The sequence below is a fragment of the Melitaea cinxia genome, chromosome Z, assembly GCF_905220565.1.
Source record: "Melitaea cinxia chromosome Z, ilMelCinx1.1, whole genome shotgun sequence".
Lineage (NCBI taxonomy): Eukaryota > Metazoa > Arthropoda > Insecta > Lepidoptera > Nymphalidae > Melitaea > Melitaea cinxia.
In genome coordinates this window covers 6,708,917-6,732,507 of record NC_059424.1, presented here as the reverse complement: position 1 = coordinate 6,732,507, position 23,591 = coordinate 6,708,917, and the positions used below count along the sequence as shown (strand labels likewise).

General features: G+C 32.4%; 1 protein-coding gene across 1 annotated transcript in view; it reads right to left on the bottom strand.

Annotated features, from left to right (window-relative positions):
- Positions 1 to 23,591, bottom strand: part of LOC123668371 (anion exchange protein 2) — a 64,440-nt gene that overhangs the window by 25,055 nt on the left and 15,794 nt on the right. Inside the window, exon 2 of the mRNA XM_045602102.1 lies at positions 195 to 333. Coding sequence (XP_045458058.1) covers positions 195 to 333 — 139 coding nt within the window. The remainder of the gene's footprint in view (positions 1 to 194; positions 334 to 23,591) is intronic.

The window sequence follows — 23,591 nt, the reverse complement described above, 5'->3', positions numbered from 1 at the left end:
TGAACACTGAAGGCAATCTAACTAAACTGAAAACTAAATTCGCAATAGCACGTATTCATTAAATAAAGGAAAATATGATAATTTAAAAACAAGGAATAATCCGCCAATCTTCCTCCTGCAAGAAGGAAAAGATCTATACCTAGCAGTGGAATGTAACAGATTGAATCGTAAGGATAATAATTTACTTTCCATACCTTGAGTATAAGCCGGCGGGGGCGCAGCGGTGTCTCGAACGGGATCGCTGGTGCCTTGCAGTCGAGGCGGGGAACCACCTTCGCTCCAAACGACACGATCCATCTCGTCGTCCAACCGCACCTCGTCCTGTCCTTCGCCCTGCACACGAATAGATTTACTGAACTTTTCGTATATTACAAGTGCATCCCAATACACTGATTGACCGATAGTGACTGTGAGCACTTCGACGGCGGAAGATTATGGTGAATCAAGGGACGCATGCGTGAAATAACTCGCAGTTTCCCCGTGATTTCAATTAATCATACATTTTAAAGAATTCAAGTTTAGTATAAAGAATATTTAAACTTAGTTAAAAGTTATAAACAACAACTCCTTTCAATAACCTTGACACATTGATGAAGAAAAGCGGTGACAAGTATATTTTTGCTTAGAAGTAGCTTCAACATTTTTCTCTGATAATATTTATTTTTATTTTTATGGATGCTTATAAAATGTTACTTTACTTTAAACTGTTTCACTAAAATTAAAATCAGTAATCTTTGATTAGCCCGTTGGCGCAGTTTGTAGTGCTTCCTGCTCCGCGTGTTGTGGGTTCGATTCCTGCCTGAGTGTGGGTGTAATATTTGTAATTATACATGTATTATTTCCATGTATATTTATAAAAATATATATATTTAGTTATATCAGCCGGCTGTTACCTATAACACAAGTATTAAGTCGCTTATCTTAGGATCAGATGAATGTGTGTGAATGTGTAAAAAAAATATGTATATTTCGGATTTTTAAATCAGGATTGAGTATACAAAATTTTTCGGCGATGTAATGAGAGTTTGTGAAACTCATCAAGACTACATAAAATATCACGACATAGCTCGCAGCACGATAGATATAATTTATACCACAAAGCAGAGGCGGCTCGTGACATTTTTTAATTTTAGTTTACCAAAAACTTAACGAAAAACTTAGAGCTTACCATTTATTTTATTGGTACAGAAAATCTATTCCAATATAATTACACAACCACTGCCTTTTTTATTTTTTAACGTGGGGATAATCCATCATGGATACCCACCGGTGCGGGGGCACCAAAGCGGTTATGTTAGACTCCTACTGGCTAAAAACCACCACGTGATAGCAGTCGTCCGCCTGGGTGGGGCGAGATGGGGTCGCGCTAGCATTCGCCCACTCGCCCCGCTGCCTGCGCTAGATCCAAACACCAGAAACGGAAAACAAAAGAGTTTATTGCTTTCTTCAGATCCACACAATCAAGGTGTTTTGAAATATTGTTCAGATTTAAAAACACGCGTAAAAGATTTAGTTTTCTTTCGAGGTTTCCCTAGCTTTCAGTTCGAAGCGCATTATTTCGAGACTCTTTTCAGAGCATTTAATAATATACATATAAAGAAAATTGGCATGTCTGTTTGTAATATTAAAACAACCACTTTTAACTACTTAAATGCATATGGATGTAGGTATTCATGGTACTTATACCAAAATAACATTTTTAACAATTTTTGTCTGTCTGTGTGTCTGTCTATCTGTCTGTCTGTTTGCTCTGCTAATTTCTGAAACGGCTGGACCGATTTTGACGAGACTTTCACCGGCCGATAGCTGATGTAATAAGAAGTATCTTGGGCTACTTTTATTTTTGAAATTTATTTATTTTACAACTCTGCGAACTGAAAAATAGCTTTTTGTTAAATTCCACACAGACGTAGTTGCGGGCACAGCTAGTTTAAAATAAAAACTGCGAAATAACTGACGAAACCGACAGTTTGTTTGTATACACTAGAACGGCAACAGCGCACAGGCTTCTTATTCCCGCTGCACCAAAATTAGGCTAACTTTTCGTACGAAATCTTTTGATTCACGCGCTTGCCTGAGTCGATGTTTCTCTTTCGCACTCATTGACAGTGCTACGAATCGTACTAAGCTTCGTTTCATTGTAGCTGGGCGCCTGGCGCTCCACTCGTTACAATTTGACGTCAAATGTGCGCGTAAGTATAGGTAAGTAGGTGGTAATATTAGACTATTTTATAGTCATAATAGAATAGAAAGAAAGTAATGTAAGGATAGTATGTATTATAAATAAATACAGATTTAAGATTGCCTATGTAATTTTCGTGCACAGCACCAGCGCTCTTTAGGACGAGCCGCTTCTGTCACAAATATATTATGATGACGCACTTAACTTGTAATATTCATATTTTAGCAATGAGTGTACGCGAACGAAGGCTTAGATCTATAAAGGAAATCGTTAAAACATCAATCCACTTTAGACTTATGCAACTGTTATGTTATTGCTGAATACGTTTTAAATAAGGGACCGACAGTTCAATAACAATTAGTAAAAAAAATTAAGATATTTTTACTCAATTAGTTATCGAGTAGAATGCATACTTAATAAGGAATATGAAATATCTTATAGAGCGATTACCTTCGACCTTATTAAATCGTATTTGAATAGACGATTGAAGGACGTGTTCGTTCATTTTCTGTAGAAAAACTCTTAGGGCCTTAAATTATTGACAGTTCAATAAATCCAAAGGCCGAATAAGATTGTATGTGTCACTAATAAACTTAACCACACAAAAATACGATTTCATTTATAACTTAATTGAAAGTATTTACAAAATAAAACCTTTTTCTTTAAACAAATTATAATTATAAAATACAATCAAGTGAAAGGCATAAAAAATGTCTTAATCATTATTAATTTTAATAGACTTTAACATTTAGTTCCTTTATTATGTTACATTTATTTCTACCTATCTATATCACTGTCTGACCTGTTTGATCAAGTGAAAATTAAAAAAAATGAATCAGCAAACTGTAGTTAAATAAAAATTGTAGAGACTAACTTAGTACATGTGTATTTCAAAATATCTAACAATTTCCGACTTAGTACATGATTTAAGCCTTTGGCCCACAATTAAATTTAGTTAATTATGAAATGAAATTTAGTTAAATATAAAATTAATATTTTAAGTTAATACTATTATATTATAACGATTATTAATATAATAATACTAGCTGACCCCGCAAATGTTGTTTTGCCATATATGTTATATAAAAATAGATGTTGGCCGATTCTCAGACCTACTCGATATGTAAACAAAATTTCATAAAAAAATTTGTCCAGCCGTTTCGGAGGAGTATTGTAATTAACATTGTGACACGAGAATTTTATATATAAAGATATATATTATAATATAAAGAGAATTACCCACGATTTTTTTTCTTTCACCACAGTGAACAATTTTCATATTTTCAATACGGCATATATTATATTTATTTAACACGACAGTGCACTATCATATTATTCTATTATTATATTATGATTAAAAAATAATTTATACCTGAATTAAGAAATTAATATATATTTTAAAGAATTAATAAATATATTTGTCAACACAAAAAGTTTCTTTTGTTAAAATTATCTATGTATACATGTATATTTTTTTCAATTAAACACTTATTACGTAGTTTTCTGAATAAATACTAAACCAATGCTAGATGAGTTTTGAAAGGAAATATGTTCAAATAACGTTGAAATAACACTATGTATTTTTTATCAATGGACCCGATCAAATAACATGTTATTTAATATAAACTATAGCAATGTTGGGGATTTTATTATACAAACACTTGCGTTAAATATATTGACAACTAAATGTGTCCGCTACTTCGTCCGCGAGGAATTTTACGAAATAGTAATTGTTCAGTTAGCAGTTATATAAATGAAAAAAAAAAAACAATCAAAAGTAGCTTAAGTTACTCTTTATTACATCAGCTATCTGCACTGTGAAAGTCCCGTCAAAATTGGTCCAGCTGTTGCAGAGATTAGCCGGAACAAACAGACGGACAGACAGACAAAAATTGTAAAAAATGTTATTCTGGTATATGAACCGTGTATCCATGCATATGAATTTAATTAAAAGAGGTTATTTTCATATTACAAACAGACCCTCCAATTTTATTTATTTGTATACATGAGTAAATACGTAACTTCGGCCATGTGCACACCAGTTACCTAACTTACATGTAAAAAAAATTAGCGAAACATTCGTTATGGCCAAAAATTATTTTTAAACTAACTGTGCCCGCGACTTCAGCCGCGTTCAATTTAACAAAAAAATTATTGTTCAAATCGCAGAGTTATAAAATAAATAAATTTCTAGAATAAAAGTAGCTTAAGTTGCTTCTTATTACATTAGCTATCTGCCAGTGAAAGTCCTGTCAAAATCGGTTCAGCCGTTTCAAAGATTAGCCGGACCAAACAGACAGACAGATAGACAAAAATTGTAAAAAATGTTATTTTGGTATGTATAGCGTGTACTGTAATAATTAAGGTAAACTTAATACTCATTACAAATATGCATTTATTAGTTGGTTTACATCGGCTAACTAAATAATTTAAAGCTGATTTCAACGTTTACTATGACCGATTACATTGAAACATAGGTAAATCAAAATGCTAAAATACTTTTCTTCGATTACTAAAGGTGATATCAGACGGTTCACTCGAATGATTGTTCACTCGAGTGAATGCTTCATTTTTTTTTCATTCTATGTTCACACGGCTTAGACGAAATGATACAGAAATGAACATTCATTGTTCTTTCTTTTAAATATGTCATCGAATGAAGTCGTACGTCTTGGAATTCGTTTAATTTGTGATCATTTAATCAAAGAGTTGACAAAAAAGAAGCAAAGAAAACGTCGACGGTGGTGGGTGCATGCATGAAAACAATATAATAACACACAGAAAAAAATATAACTTCGTCGACAACGTGATGTCCGTCGGCTACAGGACTCGAAACAAAATGGCCGAATCCGAATGAACGTTCTCTCAGTGTTCAGACCGTTCATTTCTCGTTCATTCGAAGTGGGAATGAAAGATACCGGATGCCAATATCCAACACTGTTGGATCGGTTCACTAATGAATTCATTCGGCACTCGTGTTTCATTTTTTGTTCAGACATTTCATTTCGAGTGAAATGTACCGAATGAAAGGTGAAAATGAACAAAAAATGAACCGTCTGATATCACCTTAACGTACTTTACGTAGTTACTCCGCTCAACTTGTAAGCGTCGGATCTTGATACTTTATCATTTAAATTAAACCTTAATACGAGACACACAGTTTTACAATTATTTCTAAAAGTTCTACTATCGTAAAATTAACAAAATTGAAATAAGGTTAACGTCTCATACAAACAAATAAACTCCTTAGGCTTATATATTAGTCTTTTATATAAATAAAAATGAATAGTAATATAAGCGCATAACTCGAGAATGGCTCGACCAATTCAGCTAATTTATTTTTTGTATGATCCTTCAAGCCTACGGCAAATTTAATTTCTAAAAAAAAAATCAAATAAATTAAAAAAATAATAATTTTACTATTTTAACTTTTGACAGAACGAAGTCTGTACGGTCAGCTAGTATTCATATTTAAAAAAAATCGTCACAATATTAAAGCTTCAATTATTTATTTACTTTGACTTAATATATAGTTTCTACGAGTGTACCTAAATAATTACTTACAAATTATAATTGAACTGCATTCAAAATCATATTCCATTAATTGAGGACTTGAAATTCATTTACTGTGGCTACAAAGAGCGCAAAGCTAGTTTCTCGCTCGTAGAAACCACAACCGCAAAATATCCATCTCCACTTCGGAATTGTACTTAAAAACCAATTTACGTAGTATCGAAATGTATGTATTTATAAAATTAATAAACGCTTATTAACCGACTTCCAAAATAGGTGGAGGTTCTCAAGTAGATTGTTTTTTCTAATGTATGTTACTTCAGAACTTTTGACTGAGTGGACCGATTTCGATTTTTTTTTTTCTTAAATCGAAATGTAGGCGTGTCATGTGGTGCTATTCAAATTTAATTGAGATCTAACAAGTATTTTTCGAATTATATCTAATAATGTGTATTTACTTGACTATTTTTTCGTCGATCTACGTTGTATTACACCGCATAACTTTTCACTGGGAGTACCAATTGTGATGATTCTCGGTTAAGTCGAAATCTGATTATTATTTGTAGTCCCATTTGAATTTGATCGAGGTCTGATGACAATTTTTTGAGTAATTTCTAATAATGCGTATTTACTTGACTTTTTTTTTCGTTTGCGAGCAAACACAATTATTATTTTTATAGCTTGTGATGAGTCTCGAACTTATTGAACGATGACGACTTATAAAAAAAGAATTAAAATCTTGTTTGGTTATTGACCTACATAAGTCACAAGTTTTATATTAAATTTTTGAGCCTCCAGTGAATGTTAAGAATACAAAATAAACGTGATGCGATCGAATAAATTGCCTTCATCATTACAGTTACGGGCAACAAAACATTGACCAGTAAACAAAGTAGCCAATGTCAAAGAAGGTCATTTTAGAAGTAAATAATAAATTATAATAGCTATGAAAGTTCTTTGAACCGTCGAGGTCGTAAGAACAATTTCGGACTCATTTCCTACCAGCTTCATAATGGCATAATAGATATGTAACATTGCGTTAAAAAACTAACCAAATTAGCATATTGGGCAGAATATGCTTTGAAGGCGACTAACCCGAATTTAAAATTTTTAATACAGAAAATGAACTTCTAATATCAATTTCGTGTCCAGCAGCAAAGAAAAATCATACATCCCTAGACTTATAAATTCTAAAATATGTGTACAGCACATCTCCCAACACTTTACTGTACGCCACCAGACATTTTTATTAATAAGAATTCAGATATTTGTGCGACATTTACGGAAATTCATGATATGTACATATATGTTTATGATACCTACTGCATGACTAGCAACCGTGTGTAAACTACTTTATATTAATACTCGGCACTCGCTTTATATCGAGTATCGTAAACCAGGGGATGAATTCGTTTAATTAAAATCGCACTCAGTAAAGTTCGAATAAAAAAACGTTTACGTTAAAAACAGATTGCTCACATCGTTTCTATAAAAGGCTTTGAACACATTATCAAGTAATCTATATATTGCTTGATGATATATATATATATATATATTGCGACGACGCGTTGGCTCAACGGTCACAGCACTGGTTTGCGACTGTTGCGCTGGCGGTTGCGGGTTCGATTCCCGCACATGACAAACATTTATATTGGCCATATAGATATTTGCTGCGGTCTGGGTGTTTGTTCAGCCCTCGTTGGTCTCTCCACCGTGTCTCGGAGAGCAAGTAAAGCCGTCGGTCCCGGTTTTTATCATGTACACCTAATAGCGATCGTTACTCATAGTAGGGAGTATATCTGCCAACCCGCATTGGAGCAGGCAGCGTGGTGGATTAAGCTCTGATCCTTCTCCTACATGGGTAAAGAGGCCTATGACCAGCATTGGAATATTACAGGCTGAAGCGAATACGTTTAAATCAAATTTCCTTGAGTATTTTTTTTTTGGCTTAAACGCCGTCATCTTAAAACAACTTTTTTTCTGCCTGCGGCTAAGCAAAAAAATGAGCAGTCGATTCGTTTCAAATTTTAATATGTTATTTAATACACTAACAGCTATCGCGGGATGAAAAATAAAATGTTAGCGTTGAATGTTTTTATTTTTTTCATGCAAAACGCGATTAAATAATTGTGTTTCCTCACAGACGAAAATAACCGACTCCAATTTCATCGACAAGTAATATAAAAATAGTCAAGTAAATACGCGCTTTCAAAAATTACTCAAAAAGTACTCATTATATCTCGATAATGTTTAAATGGGACCACAAGACAAGCATCCGTTTTCGATTAAAACAAAACTCATCAAAATTCTTTATGAAGAATAAACTGGTACCCTAGCTAATGTAGCTCAAAAGAAGCATCAAAATCGGTGCACCCAGTAAAAAGTTATGAGGTATAATACAAAAAAAAAAAAAACAGTCAAGTAAATACGCGTTATCAAAGATTACTCAAAAAGTAGTGATCAGATCTCAATAAAATTTAAATGAGACTACATGACAAGTATTAGCTTTCAATTAAAGTAAGAATCATTAAAATCGTTATACGCAATAAAAAGTTATACAGTATAATATAACGTAGGTCGACGAAAAAACAGTCAAGTAAATACGCATTATTAGATATAACTCAATAATTGTGTTTGCAGGCAAACGAAGAAAAACCGACTTCAATTATATCGACAAGTAATACAACGTAGGTAGACGAAAAAATGGTCAAGTAAATACGCATTATCAAAGATTACTCCAAAAGCTGAGAGATTACTCAAAAAAAAAAAAAAAAAATCCACGAAAGGGAAATAAAAATGGGATGACTTACCTATGCATTTATGAAACTACAAACAAATTAAAAATGCATTGTAAAGTAAGACTTATCTGAGTTAACTAATAGGTCAGGCAAAAATTCTTTTCATATTTTCTAGCAAAAAGTTGTAATAAAATCTTTTTGATTGTACTGTTTGTAACATGGCTGGTTTTGATGCCATGAAGAGGTGACATTTTAAAAATTAAATTAAAAAGTAAAAAACAGTTCCCGTCACTTTTCATTCATTTTTCTGTCCGCCAAATTGGGTGAATCCAACGAAAAAATCCGGTAAATTTTAAAATTTCACTTAAAAAAAGGAAAAATGCGGCTCAACCCTCGTAAACAAAATTATGACGTTTATGGACCTAATGCAGTATATGTATAGCACAAAATTGGTTTAAGCGTTTACAGTCAGGAATTTTTTATGCCAAAGATGAATTTCGCTCTGGTCACGGTCAATTACGGTTAAACGTGACGACATTTTTGGAAAAAATGCAGTTACATCGACATTTGAGTAGTTACGATATAGCCGAAGATCTGAGAATTGACCATAAAACTGTTTTGAAGCTGGCTACACAAAAGAGCTCGATATATGGGTGTCATATTAACTCACTGAAAGAAACCTAATTGACCGTGTACTTATTTGCGATTCTCTCTTAAGACGTATTGATATCAAACCATTTTTGAAGATATTGATCGCTGGTGATAAAAACTGAATCATCGACGCTAAGAATATACGAAATAGATCATAGTCAAAGGTCGGTCAACAGCACTGTACTGCACCTGCACAGACTATCGCGAAATCGAGTTTGAGTGTATATTGGGATTGGAAGGGCATCATTCAGCATGAACTTTTACCACCGGGGAAAACCATTGATTTGGATTTTAACTGTTAACAGCTGATGAGACTTAAGTATAAAAATTGAGAATAAGCAGCCAGAATTGATCAACAGAAAAGGTATGGATTTTCATCACGACAACGCCTGACCACATACTTATTTAGCCACTCAACAAAAATTGAGAGAGATTGACTGGAAAGTCTGAATACTTCTACATAGCCCTGATCTTGCGCCCTCAAGTTTTCATCTGTTTCGGGCTCTTTAGAATTTTTTAGGTAATGTAAAGTTAAGATCAAGAGAGATCTGTCAAAACCACTTGTCGCGATTCCTACAGCAACGGAATCTTGTCACTACCTACGAGGTAGCGGCAAGTTATCGAACAAAATGGTACATATACATCTAATACTTATTAAACAAGCAATTCTTACGATTTTCATGAAATTTAGTATGCAAGGGATTTTGGGGGCGATAAATCGATATAGCTAGGATTCATTTTTAGAAAATGTTGTTTTATCCCTGTTTTTAGGTAATTAAAAAATGGCAACAATATCGTTAGAATACGAAGGTAAATTTCGCACTTGTCAAAAAAGTTGTAATAGCTGAGGTGGGAAATCAGCCGGTCGGTATCCGACCGAGACCCATGTCTCCAAATCGATTATTTATTTTTTTCAAATGTACTTAAATAACCAGTTAATATTTTTTATTATTATGTCGGTACAATCGGAAAATAATAATAATAATAATTATACACTTTATTGTACACCAAAAACAAAAATAATACATAGTAAAGAAAGAAAAATATATACAATATAAGTAATAATATAGTAAAATATGAATAATAAGTATATATTTATATATATAATAAGTATATATTTATATATATAATATATAAATATATACTTATTATTCATATTTTATCAATATGTAATTCGTATTTAAATATGATGTCCAATAAACACGATACACTAAAAATACCCAGCTAAGCTCTTTCACCCAGGTACTTACAATTAATGTAAATAAATTTTGTAAAACCTTACCTTGAATCTCTCTAGAAAATATCAAGCAACTTTTTCCCCTACCTATTATTAATTTCTTTGAATATAAAAAAAAATATTTTTTACAAACGTCACCTAGAGTTGAACGTGTAACGTTCACGTTACAAATGTCATTTTTAAGACACTCTATCGATCGTTTATAACATAAATAATTACCATGTCTTTTCATTGTTCTGTAATTATTGCAAGCTCGGAAATATTTTATAATGAAATTGTGTACCACGAAAGGAAATAGTTAAATATTAACCTGAAAAGAACTTAAAGTTTTGGTGAAATATTTTTATAAATATACGTTCATCATCATCATCACTACTTCAGCCTATGGCAGTCCACTGCTGGACATAGGCCTCCCCAAGTTCGCGCCAGATATTCCGGTTTTCCGCAATCCTCATCCAGCCTACACCGGCAATCTTACGTAGATCGTCGATCCAACGGGCCGGAGGACGTCCCACACTGCGTTTGCCAAGACGCGGTCTCCACTCCAGGACCCGTCTACTCCAACGGCCATCGATCCTGCGACACAGATGAGACCAGCCCACTGCCACTTCAACTTGCTAATTCTGTGGGCTATGTCGGTTACTTTCGTTCTCTCGTGGATAGTCTCATTTTTAATCCTATCTTTGAGAGAAACCCCAAGCATAGCCCGTTCCATTGCACGTTGAGCGACTCTAAACTTGTGGACCAGTCCCTTCGTCAGTGTCCACGTCTCCGCTCCGTATGTTAAAACAGGCAGGACGCATTGCTCGAAGACTTTTGTCTGCAAACCGGCCGGACGACACGGCCATGCCCACGGGGCCACCCCACCATTGTGCCGGGGCCCGGAATTTTTGCCCAGGCCTACCGCCGGGGCGAGGTGGCGAATGCTAGCGCGACCCCATCTCTCCCCACTCAGGCGGACGACTGCTGGTGACGTGGTGGTTTTTTAGTCAGTAGGAGTCTGAAAAAACCCTCTGGCGCCCCGCGCTGGAGGATACCCATGATGGATTTTCCCCACGTAAAAAAAAAACTGATGGCTTTCAAATATGTGTCCGAAGGTGGACAGCAGCGTCTTCGGTGCGACATAGCCAGCCTTGCAGTCATCAACCCGCCTGCCCAGCGTGTGACTATGAAACACATGAGTTCGCGCCATAAATTTTGGCATATACACACTTCTTATATATATATAATATAAGAAGTGTATAATAATATAAGTGTATATATATATATATATATATATATATATATATATATATATACACTTATATTATGAGTGAACAAAATATCGTACATATATTATCGTTTTTAAAATATTCGTAAATGTAAGGGCCAGGCTTTAAATCCAGAATTTTCGATTTAACTTTTCTATTTCCTGATCTATCCAATAATCATTACTTTTATTATATTTAGGTTTTATTAATAGGTACCGCGTTGGCGCAACGATCACAGCACTGGCTTGTGGCTGTTGCACTTCCGGTTGCAGATTTGATCCCCCACATAACAAATATTTGTATTGGCCACATAGATATTTGCCGTGGTTCGGGTGTTTGTTTGTACAGTCCTTGTGGGTCTCCCCACCGTGCCTCGGAGAGCACGTTAAGCCGTCGGTCCCGGTTGTTATATGTATATGGTGTGTTATGTACATGACACCTGATAGCGATCTTTATTCATGGTAGGAAATATATCCGCCAACCCGCATTGGAGCAACGATTTAAAGCGAAAATAAAAATCAAAAAGAAAATATAAACGTTCTATTTTTAGCCCGTCTATTTACAAACTCTAAGCTGCGGTAAAGATTTTAAAAACTTGAAAGAAGATAGCGTAGTCCACGCTTAACATGAAAAATCAAAAGCTTTTAAGTTAATAGTACCCTTTTTATATATTTATTTATTTATTAAGGACAACCAACAGAAGATACAATATAAATGTTTTAATAGATACTTAATAGGTAAACAATGATCATTGTACTTCTTTTTATAGGCAGTCACTACATGCTATACTGCTCAGTGTAAATTAAATTTAATATAAAAAATCACAAAAATGCATTTATAAGGAAAATAAAGATAATATAAGAAAAACATTAAAGACAACTATAAAAATGTTAAACAGCGCAGCTAGTTTAGCCAAGACCACAATATGTGTAAAATGAAATAGATTTACATTCCAAATTTAATACATCAGTTCAAAACGATAATATATATATATATATATATATGTGTGTGTGTTTTACACAGGAGATCATTAAATAAAATAAAAAAGGAAAAATACTAAAATACTAACATGAATAAAATTGATAAAATTAAACGCTAACACATTAAATTTGAATAAATCTGTCAATTGTCTTTGTAAAAGCATATCAATTTTGATTTAATAAAAATAGGTAAAAAAACTTTTTAAGTTAAACGGTTTTATGTTAAACATACATTGCAATGTTTAAGGTAAATGTACTAAAAACCAAAAAATAATAAAATAGATACAGTCGTGGGAATTATAAACATATGCATAGACTAGACTAAAATAAAACCGTGGGGCACGTCAATTGTCTACAATCGTTGATTAAAATGTTTGTTTTGTAATGTTACACTATAATTAGGCAGTTGTTCAACCGACAAAGATGGACGTGTGATAAGTAGGGCTAGAATGTGGAAACAAGCTAGCAAGCTCGATTATAAGCGAGTTTTAGGGTTTCATAGTGGTGAGCGAGTAGTACTTTTATCATATGTTTTGTCGATTACACTAAGACAAACTACGAGCAGTGAAACGATTCCTCGCCAGCCAGCAGTGTGAATGTCCAACGATAAACTAGTTGAAAAATCTCTTTTATTTACATGGAGTGTATAACTATTGGAATTTCCATGAGCAAGAAAATAGTAAGTAATTTCCTCACCGTCTGCGGGCCAACTGCCTATTTTAACGACGAATTAAACTATTCTTCTATCGCACATTAAGTCGATAATTTGTAGACAATTGACGTGCCCCACGGTTTTATTTTAGTCAAAGTGTATACAAAATTTCAGATTAATCGGTTGACAGGAAGAGGGTGAAATTTGAATTACTAAATTTGACCCAAGAATAAATAATAAAAAATAAATAAAACAAACGGGGTGAGCTAAATAAAACCGTTTAAAAACACGCAAATCATTACCATTTAAGTCCAAGTCAGAGATTTTCGATGACAGATCATTATAGGTTCTTTACAGTCTAGCTAGTGGTGAGTACTTTCCTAAATTACTTTTATAAAGCGATACTTTGAATAGCGGACACGGTTGCCTAGGCAGACCTCTAGGGATGTTGAAATTAAATAATTCTACTATAGCCGGACTATCGACTAAATTATTCAAAGATTTGTACAGAAATATCATGTCTGATACAGCTCTACGGGACTCCAGTGAAATAATTTGCGCTTCTGCTCATAAAATTTGTTGTGTTGGTGAGAGTTCGTTTGATACGCGAGGTGGTGGAGTAGGCGCCTTTGAACATCTCTATTCTTTTACGATGGGTTTTGTAGTGGGGATTCCAAATTTGGCTGCAATATTCTAACTTGCTTCGCACAAGACTGTTATATAATTTGATTGTAGTAGAGGAATGCCTGAACTCCTTGGAATTTCTAAGTACAAAACCCAGCGATTTTCTTGCTGAGGTATCATGTTGTCAATATGTGCTGTAAACTTGCTATGTATGTATGTATTTTACCAATCAATTGACTTATAATCCATATAATTGAACACAACTAGGAAAACGATTTCCGAAAAAAAATTACGCCTTTCAATTCTTCATTACAGTCGGCCTCCAGAATTCCTTGAATATTTTGTAATAGCCACATCACCTTTTGTTCTTAAGTACCGATTACAAAATAACCTATATAATGAGGCAAAAAATATATTTATTGTTACAGAGCATAGTTATTGTCATATGTTGGTAATGTGTGAGTTATTGTTTATGTGTGTATGACCTGTTTTTTATATCGTAATTATCATGTCGTTGTCGCTGGCCTCAAGTGTTCGATACAAGTGCGGATACCAGTATGTCACACACGCATGCAGACGGCCGGCGTGGCGTCGCATGCACACCGCAAAACAGAGCTATCAATACGCACCAATACTTATAGATAAGTATGTTTAATTTATGGTCGAACATTTAAGATACAAGGTTACCTAAAAGAAAACCATTTGAACGCCAGAACTATCAAAACTATCAAAATCGGTTTATAAACGACGGAGTTATCCCCGAACCTACATAAAAAAAATATATATACGGTCGAATTGAGTAACCTCCTCCTTTTTTTGAAGTCGGTTAAAAAATGTTCAATTCACGTTCTAGAGTTGTATTCAAACGTGATACATATTCAACGTTAAGGGAGAATATTGTAACTATAGTAAGGTAGTATGTATGTCTTATATGAAATTTTAAGAAATTTAAATTTCCTAATAGTAGGAGATACGAACTAGAGACGAACTTCACCCTTCTATTTAATGGATGAATATTATTTAATATTTATTATGGCTAGGTTATATTTAATTTTAAATTAATACTTTTATTTTTATTTACAAATGTACCTAAGAGTTCAAAGAATAAATTTAATGTCTTTCGACAGTATGAAGCCTGTATAAAATACAAATCATTCTATTCTCTATCTACTATTTTTCTGGCATAACTACTGGTGACAGGTACATATTTAGTAACTTTCACCACATGTTTAGTAAATAAATAGTAATAAATTATATCAAAATGAGAAATATTTCATTGCGAATACAATGACATTCTTAGCTACCTGTGAAAAGCCTAGTTTGAATAGCGGTTGTCGAATATAATATAACCTGACCAGGAATTTTCCAGGAACTTTTTTGCGATACTAAAAGTATCAGCTTATAAGCAGTATAAATCTCTCAAAATAGCTGCAGCTTATTTGAAGGTTAACCGGAATAAAATGATTGACTGACAGGAAAAAAACTTTTTTTTATATTTCGTTACTGCTAACGTGTATGAAACATTTATTAAAAATCTTCATTTTTATTTACTCATATAGATATATATATGCAAACAACGACATTTAGACAACCACATGTCGCCCTAGATTTGCCTTATACCGCGAACGCCAAAAAAACAAAAATATCAGGCAATATTTATAAGTGGTTTAGGTACGAGACTGTGCAAATAAAAAATATACGTTTAAGGTTTTATTAAATATATTTATGATATTTTTAAATCAATTGAGAAAAATAACTTGTTTTTATAGCTAATTCTCAAAATAATTAGAATAAGGCCGTTAGTAGCGACAGGTTATTTATCCTTCAAGGTGCGCGAGAAATATTTAATCTCATGGTCGAAATTATAAAGAAAACACAAAACTATAGACTAAAATATTAAAAGGACAGCGTGTCATTCATGTGATCGAAATTCAAAACACAATATAAGCTTGTTTGGTAAATTGTTGTATGTAAATATTAATTATTCATTCATACTATTCGACCATTTAGATTTATCTAAAATACCTTAATTTACATAATTTACATTACCTCCAATAACATATATTAATAATGAATTGTGCCTAGGTGTATTATGATAAGTGTTATAAAAAAAATTGTAAGTCATAATTCAGTGCCCTTGTGACGCCATCAGCGTTTGAGTTACTTGTCAGTTATGTGAGCGAATAGATAATACCTATATGACCAATAGATTAAAAATATGAATCAATACAGTACAATATGTATTGTCATCATCATTATATCGTATTGTTTACCCTTATTAGCTTTTGGATATCCTACAATACCGATTTTTTTAAAAAAAGAAACACCTTCGAAGCTTGCCTCAGTGCATTCAAGTCTTTTTACAATTTTAACGCTGTTCATTCAAACGGCGGAAAGCAATCAGGGTCATTACCTGTTCTGGGTCGGTTGATTTTTTTTTTCAATTTGTAGTACATTTACACATAATCATATAAATTAGTTTAATATTTTAATAGTTACCATAACAGTAACTTAGATTATATATTTACAAAGTCACACCCTGATTAATTGATTTCACGGATGTGATAAATATTTGCACTACATAATTATATATCGTAGAATTCATACAACACGTTATGATGTATTCAAAATATGTTATTATATATATACTAGCTGTGCCCGCGACTACGCGTGGAATTTAACAAAATAGTTATTGTTCAGTTCACAGAGTAAAACAAAAATCTAAAATAAAAGGAACCTTAGTTACGCCTTATTACATCAACTATGAAAATGTGAAAGTCCCGTCGATTCAGTCCATCCGTTTCAGAGAGACAGAGCCGGAACAAACAGACAGACAAAAACTGTAAAAATGTTATTTTGATATATGTACCGTGTATACATCATATGCATTTAGTAATTTTTATCCATTTAATAATTTTAATATTACAAACAGACACTCCCAATTTCATTTATTTGTATATATAATAAAAAAGTATAACAAATTATTTTTTACTTGTTAGACCTTACTTACTAAAATGCATAATTTTATGAACTTTGAATATCAATTAAATAAATGTTGTTGATGGTTAATCGCAAACCGTAAATGTGTTTCATTTTTCACATATTGAATTTGAGCTCAGAACATTTTATTTTGTCTGATTGAATTAAAGCAACTTTTACTAAGCACTTTTTATTATTGATGTGACTTTTACTGGGGACATAGTCTTCAGTTAGATAGTTGAGTATAATTTGCAAAAATATACTTTATATATATATACTATATATATATATATATATTTTTTTTTTTTTTTTTTTTTTTTTTTATGTCACTAGGTCGGCAAACAAGCGTACGGCTCACCTGATGGTAAGCGATTACCGTAGCTTATAGACGCCTGCAACACCAGAAGCATCGCAAGCGCGTTACCGACCCAATCCCCAATCCCCCCAGGAGCTCTAGTCACCTTACTCACCAACAGGAACACAATACTGCTTGAAAACAGTATTATTTTGCTGTGATCTTCTGTAAGGTCGAGGTACTGCCCCAGTCGGGCTGCTCCATATTTTGAGCAGGAAATTCCTGCTGTGTCCTACCTCAGTTAAAATTGTAATGTGATTTATTTTGTAATTGTTTTTACATGATAGTATTGTTACTTAGTATTAATTTCTAATTCTTATTTTTGAACTTTTTAAATAAGTTTAACTTATTTCAGTTTATTTATAAAAAGAATTGAAGATCATAAAATAATCATGCAAGTTAATACTTAGAATCTAGATGAAGGTAGACCGGCATGAGTTGTCTTGTACGCACACACATGCAACTGTCATGCACAAACCATATGCATTACAAGCCTTTAGTTTGCTCCACTTTCAGAAAACAAGTTAAAGACAAGGCGTTTTGTGTCGATATATTATTTACTTGTATATTTATAAGACGTTATCGTTTGATACAGAACCAGGAGCAATTTTGTTAAATGGTCTGTTATGTAGATATTAAAAAAAACACGTTTTTTTATTTTAGTACTGTAATACCTAGTTATCATTGGTCAAACAATAACGCTTAACAAAAGTATACTTTTGTGCAGATCAATCATTGGCACATTACATTTTTCCATCTTAAATAAATATAATAAAAATGTAACAGGTCACTGTCTAAACACATCTAAAACAGATAATGATGATGAATAATAATGCAATTAGCGTGCACAAACGCACAGACAAACAGATAAAAATTCTAACAATCATTGTTTTAGGTGCTATTTGCGTTGAAAAATATCCCAATAATATTTTTTCTTATATATCTCAATTTACAGAGAGTGATCCATTACATTTATATTTTTATTAGTATTGATAAGTCTATATAAAATGTATTTAGTGTCTTCATACTACGTTATATTTTGTACATTTATTTATTACTAGCAGTGCCCGCGACTTCGTTCGCGTGGAATTTAACAAAAAAGTTATTGTTCAGTTCGCTAAGTTAGCCATAGTTACTCCTTATTACATCGGCTATCTTCCAGTGAAAGTCCCGTCAAAATCGGCCCAGCCGTTTTAAAGATTAGCCAGAACAAACAGGCAGACTGACACACACAAAGACAGACAAAAATTTAAAAAAATGTTATTTTGGTATATGTACAACGGATATATCCACATGCATTTAGTAAAAAGCGATTATTTTAATATTACAAACAGACACTCCAATTTTATTTATTTTTATATCAATTAATTAATATCCTTTAATAGAATTTTCTGTCTATCAATTATATTATACGCCAGTTATATATGAACGTAGTTTAAGTATGAATATTATTCGATTCAATATGAATCAACTCATAATAGCTACTAGTGTTTCTCAAAATGTATGCAAACAAGTCAACTTTTCAATGATGTAATTTATTTTAGATAAATAATTTATTTTATATAAATAGATTCTAAGATGAGGGGAAACTACATAAAACGGGGTGGCACGGTCAAGGGCGCTGTTGGTCGATACCAGTTTATCCTGGATACCACTAACCGCTTCCTTCTAACGTAACTACAACTGATTAACTTTTCTTAGAAGTATCTATATATTAATACGTGAAGCAAAAACTTTGTACCCCTTTCTACGAAAATTGCGCGGACGGAGAAGTATGAAATTTCACCCACTGATAGTTTATAGAGAAGGAGTACAGAATGCTAAACTATATTTAATCGATAAAAACAAAAATAAAAACATTACACATACACGCATATTATACTCTTTTGTTAATTGTCAGTCTGAAGTCAAATTGAAAGGTTTAAAAAAAGGTTTCTTAAAGAATCTCATTATTTTTTTAATTTAAATTTTTAATTATGGTCGAATTTCGACCACTGAGCGACCACTAGAATACTTTATAATAAATAAGACATTGTAAACGTTGTATTTATAGTAAAATATAAATAAATATAAGTTGAAAGGTATCGTAGTTACCTTATGATCATCATACAGGCATTTACAAAATGACTTCATTATTTAGTGATAGTTTAGTACCTACACACTTACATTTAATGTTTATTTTGACGGTAATAAAAGAATGTGATTCGTCAGATACGAGCCTACAATTACAAAAAAAAAACTTTATAGTGGCAAAATTTTCAAATTTCTTACGAAATATTAAACAAATCTAAATTGAATCGTTTGTTTAATTTAACCAATTATGTCATTAATTTTAATATATTATACTAAAACTAATTCTTTTTTTTCATTAAATCGCAATCCGGAAAATCAAAACGTGTATAAAATCTATTTCCAACCCAAACAACACAGATGAGGTCAGCTCATTGAGTTTTATATAGTAATATAATTCTTGTTAGCTATCTGGTTGTCCTTAACGGAGAGCTTAAATAAAGTGACATTATTTTTTAAATTGCGTACTCCTTTAGATTATTTTTGTCAATAAATAATATGTTTTAGAAAATCCTTATGCCTGAAGATAATTTTGGATCCGTGCTTAAACAAATTCAAGATCTGAAAAATATTCTAATACCGCTTACTGTTTAATGTCTAGCTTTCCATTCGGCTTAGTTTATTATCATTCTGTTCATACCAGAAGTCGAATTTTACCACAAAATGTAAAAATCAATTTCATATTTTATAATTAAACCAAATTTTGAATTTAAATCAAGTTGACACATGATGATGTGTATGTCATTCATAATATGTTCCTGATTCTTAATAATTTTAATTAAGAAAAGTATCATGAAATTACTTCAGTAATTTAATGTACACACTACCTTCATTTCATCTTATTTCACAATCAATTAAATTAAAAACACTAAAAGAACTTTATACTTCAATATTTTTTCATCATTATTAAAGTTAAAAGTTCATATTTTTACAACATTTAAGGATACTACTACGATACTGGCATATAATAAAATTATTTTTTAATTTGCTTCTTTATGAAGTAAATAAAAAAAGGAATAAGTGTGTCATTTTAAGTTTCGTCATAACGAAACTGCATCAACTCAGATAAAGTTCTCCATATGCTGTAGATTTAACATTGACATATAATAATTATTATTTTAATCCGGTGACCATCGCGTCACTGTTGCTATAAAAGTTGTCGTTTAATTAATTATTCTGGCACTAATTACTTCATTGAACGTCCATTTAATATGGCGTGTACCCATGAAAACTACTATTATATTGTTATACTAATTTTCAGACGTGATATTTATTGCACTTTCAATAGAATACGTTACCATTAGGTATCTATTTAATTTGAGCGGAATGCTTAAATCTATTTTTAATGAGCATGATGATAATTTTAAAGTAAGTAAAATTTATAACGTTTCGCCTGTTATTTAAACGAACCCTGACCGACAGAAAAGTACCTCGGTTATGATAATAACCGCTATGGCCTCGTAAGTATTTATTACGTGAATAAATTTTATATATATATATATATATATATATATATATATATATATATATATATATATATATATATATATATGTGTGTTTATAAAAATGATTCCTACTGTGTTAGTCACGTGTATAACAAAAAATTATGAACGAAAAAATTGTTCCATATTGGCGTTATCGAATTAAGAGTTTATTGCCCTTTTTTACTTCATTTTAGAACGAGTTTCTTGTATTGAAACCGAATGATCACATGATTGCTTGCGCCACGGATACGTGAGAAGGAGCAAGCTGGTACCAAGGCTACATAAACAATCAAATAATGGTATATATATATTTACTTTACTGACATAACCCAGCATTGCACGAGCGTGCTGATCAAGCCGATCGATCGTCGGGTTTATTTAATTTGATTTTTACTGTCACCATAGTATCAGGCTATTCAATAATTCAAATGCATATGTACTTTACTTGAACGTAAATAAACATACCTGATCACTATAACTAACCAAAAATTAAGCAATTTATTTATTATTTACACTTTCGCACACCAATACAAGGTTTTAACAATATTACAAGTGATATATAAAAATATAATTTGCATCAGTTGCAACAGGCGACCTTATCGCTAATACAGCGATCTCTTCCAGACAATTTTTGGGCAGAGGACTAATAAGCAATGTGTTATATCTTAATGCTCAACAAAAAATATAGCAACCTTTCTTTCTTCTTCAATAATATCAAACAAAATCCAACCCAAGAAAACTTAAACATATATAAACTGCGTAACATCTGCAACAGAATAGGTAGGGACGCTAAGCGCCGTTACATTAACTCGTATATTCAGGGTCTATGCCAATCCCAAGCTTGGAGATCCCTAGGGTCGTTAGGGGTGGGCAAATCCACAGTAGCCTGTCAAAGTTCTGTGAATCTAAATTCTCTAAATACACATTTTATTACTCCACCTGTAACTGTGGACTCTACACACACAGACAGTTATTGACTGGTTTCACTCCTATCTCCCTGGACGTGAGCAGTGCGTGTCTTTCAATGACAACACGTCAAATTAGATGGAACTTACTACTGGTGTCCCCTGTTGCTATCTTCTGTGTTCATTAATAATGTTTCTCGTGTTATCACTTCCCCTTCCATTTGTATGCAGATAACTTACAAATATACAGACTCTTCGAGCTGACTGAGTTGCATGAATATAGTTTAGGTCTAGTCTAAATCTTTTAGTCTATTGGTCAACCCTGCTAGATCACAAGCTATTATTATTGTAATTACTCGATTGAGAAGCAGACTTGACTGGGAATTAGTTTCTAAAATCTCGTACTCTGGGATATAAAGCACTTACTCATTACCATGAGTTGTATTATGTTACGTTTCTAAATGTATTTTTGTGCAATAAATTAATACGTTAGGAGGCCTTTGCCCAGCTGTGGGACGTTTACAGAATGATCTACTATAGTTCAGATCCATAGAAGAGTAACGGTCTTATGAGGGTATTATGATAACAACCAGCTTCATTTACTCTTAAAGGTACAAACGTGAGATGCACAAGGAAAAATACCCAAAAAAATATTCCTCTGATATTATTGATATCAGCACTAAACGCAAATAAAACCCCTACCATCGGCGTTGATAAACATTCGCCACGACGGTGTAATGTGAGTAAAAAAATTGACGCTTCAATATATCTTAAACGTTTTCCTGTCATATCGGAAGTAGAAATTTTAGAAGCTTGAAAATTTGTTTTCAGGATTTTGATTGCATATAGCATTATTAATTATTCCAGCGTTTACGGACATTCTGTATAGTAAAGATTAGTTCGTATTACCGAAATTACCTAAAAATGGCTTGAGAAACGTAAAAAGGCTGGCAAGCTAGAAGGCTGTTTTCGAATGACTGTTCCATAAAGCGTGAATGAGAGCGACTTTTGCGAGCAAGCTGATAATTCTAACGCACGAAAGGTGAACCATAAGTGTAGTACAAGTAGGTCATGAATTGTTGTAACATAGTGATTATACCCTACTGTACAAACTGTAACTGGCAAATATATAAAAAATGAATTTGCCGTTTAAGAATTCAAGGAAGCTCATTAAACATATCAATACCGATAAAATATTTACCACGACTGTTCTGTAAACATGTATCTATTAATAATAAAAAAATTTTGTTAGTTAAAAATTTTATAAAAATTAATAAATAAAATCTTTCAATATTAAACAAGTACATGAACAAACACTGACCTGACAGCACAACAAAATGCTATAAAACAGCCCTCAGGTATTTCATTTATAATGTACAGTTTTAAAATCAGTCAGCTTTAGATATCTGTCCGTAAAAATAGGCAAATAGTATTAACTATTATTCATAATAACATAAGTAAAAGACGTGATAATTTTTGTTTAATAAATCTATTCTTTAAAAAGCTCACCTTGTTAATATAAAGTAAAAAAATCTAACGATTATAAGATCGAAAATTCAAAAAAGATTTCATTTTCACACGAAAAAAGAAATTCCAATAGCTCACATACATTTTCAAATTAAGTAAACAGTCGTGTCTATCATTGCTATAAATGTGATTGGTACCTTTGAACACGTAACACAGTAATTGGGCTTATCGTTAGTCGATTACTCTATCAACGTGTATTATGAAACAATTTAAAACATTTTCTTTATTCAACCTTTCAACTTTTTTTTTTAATAAAAGTATTTATATATACTTCAAAAAACATTTTAAAAAACGCGTTACATACAAAAAATGTTCCACAAATTATCTTAACTTTTCGTGATTAAACAATTAGATACTGGGTAGCCTACTCGTACAGTTTTGTCGTCGTTACCTTTAAGTTACTGTCGTGTTTACACATAAAAAACGGTCTGAGGAGCACAAAAA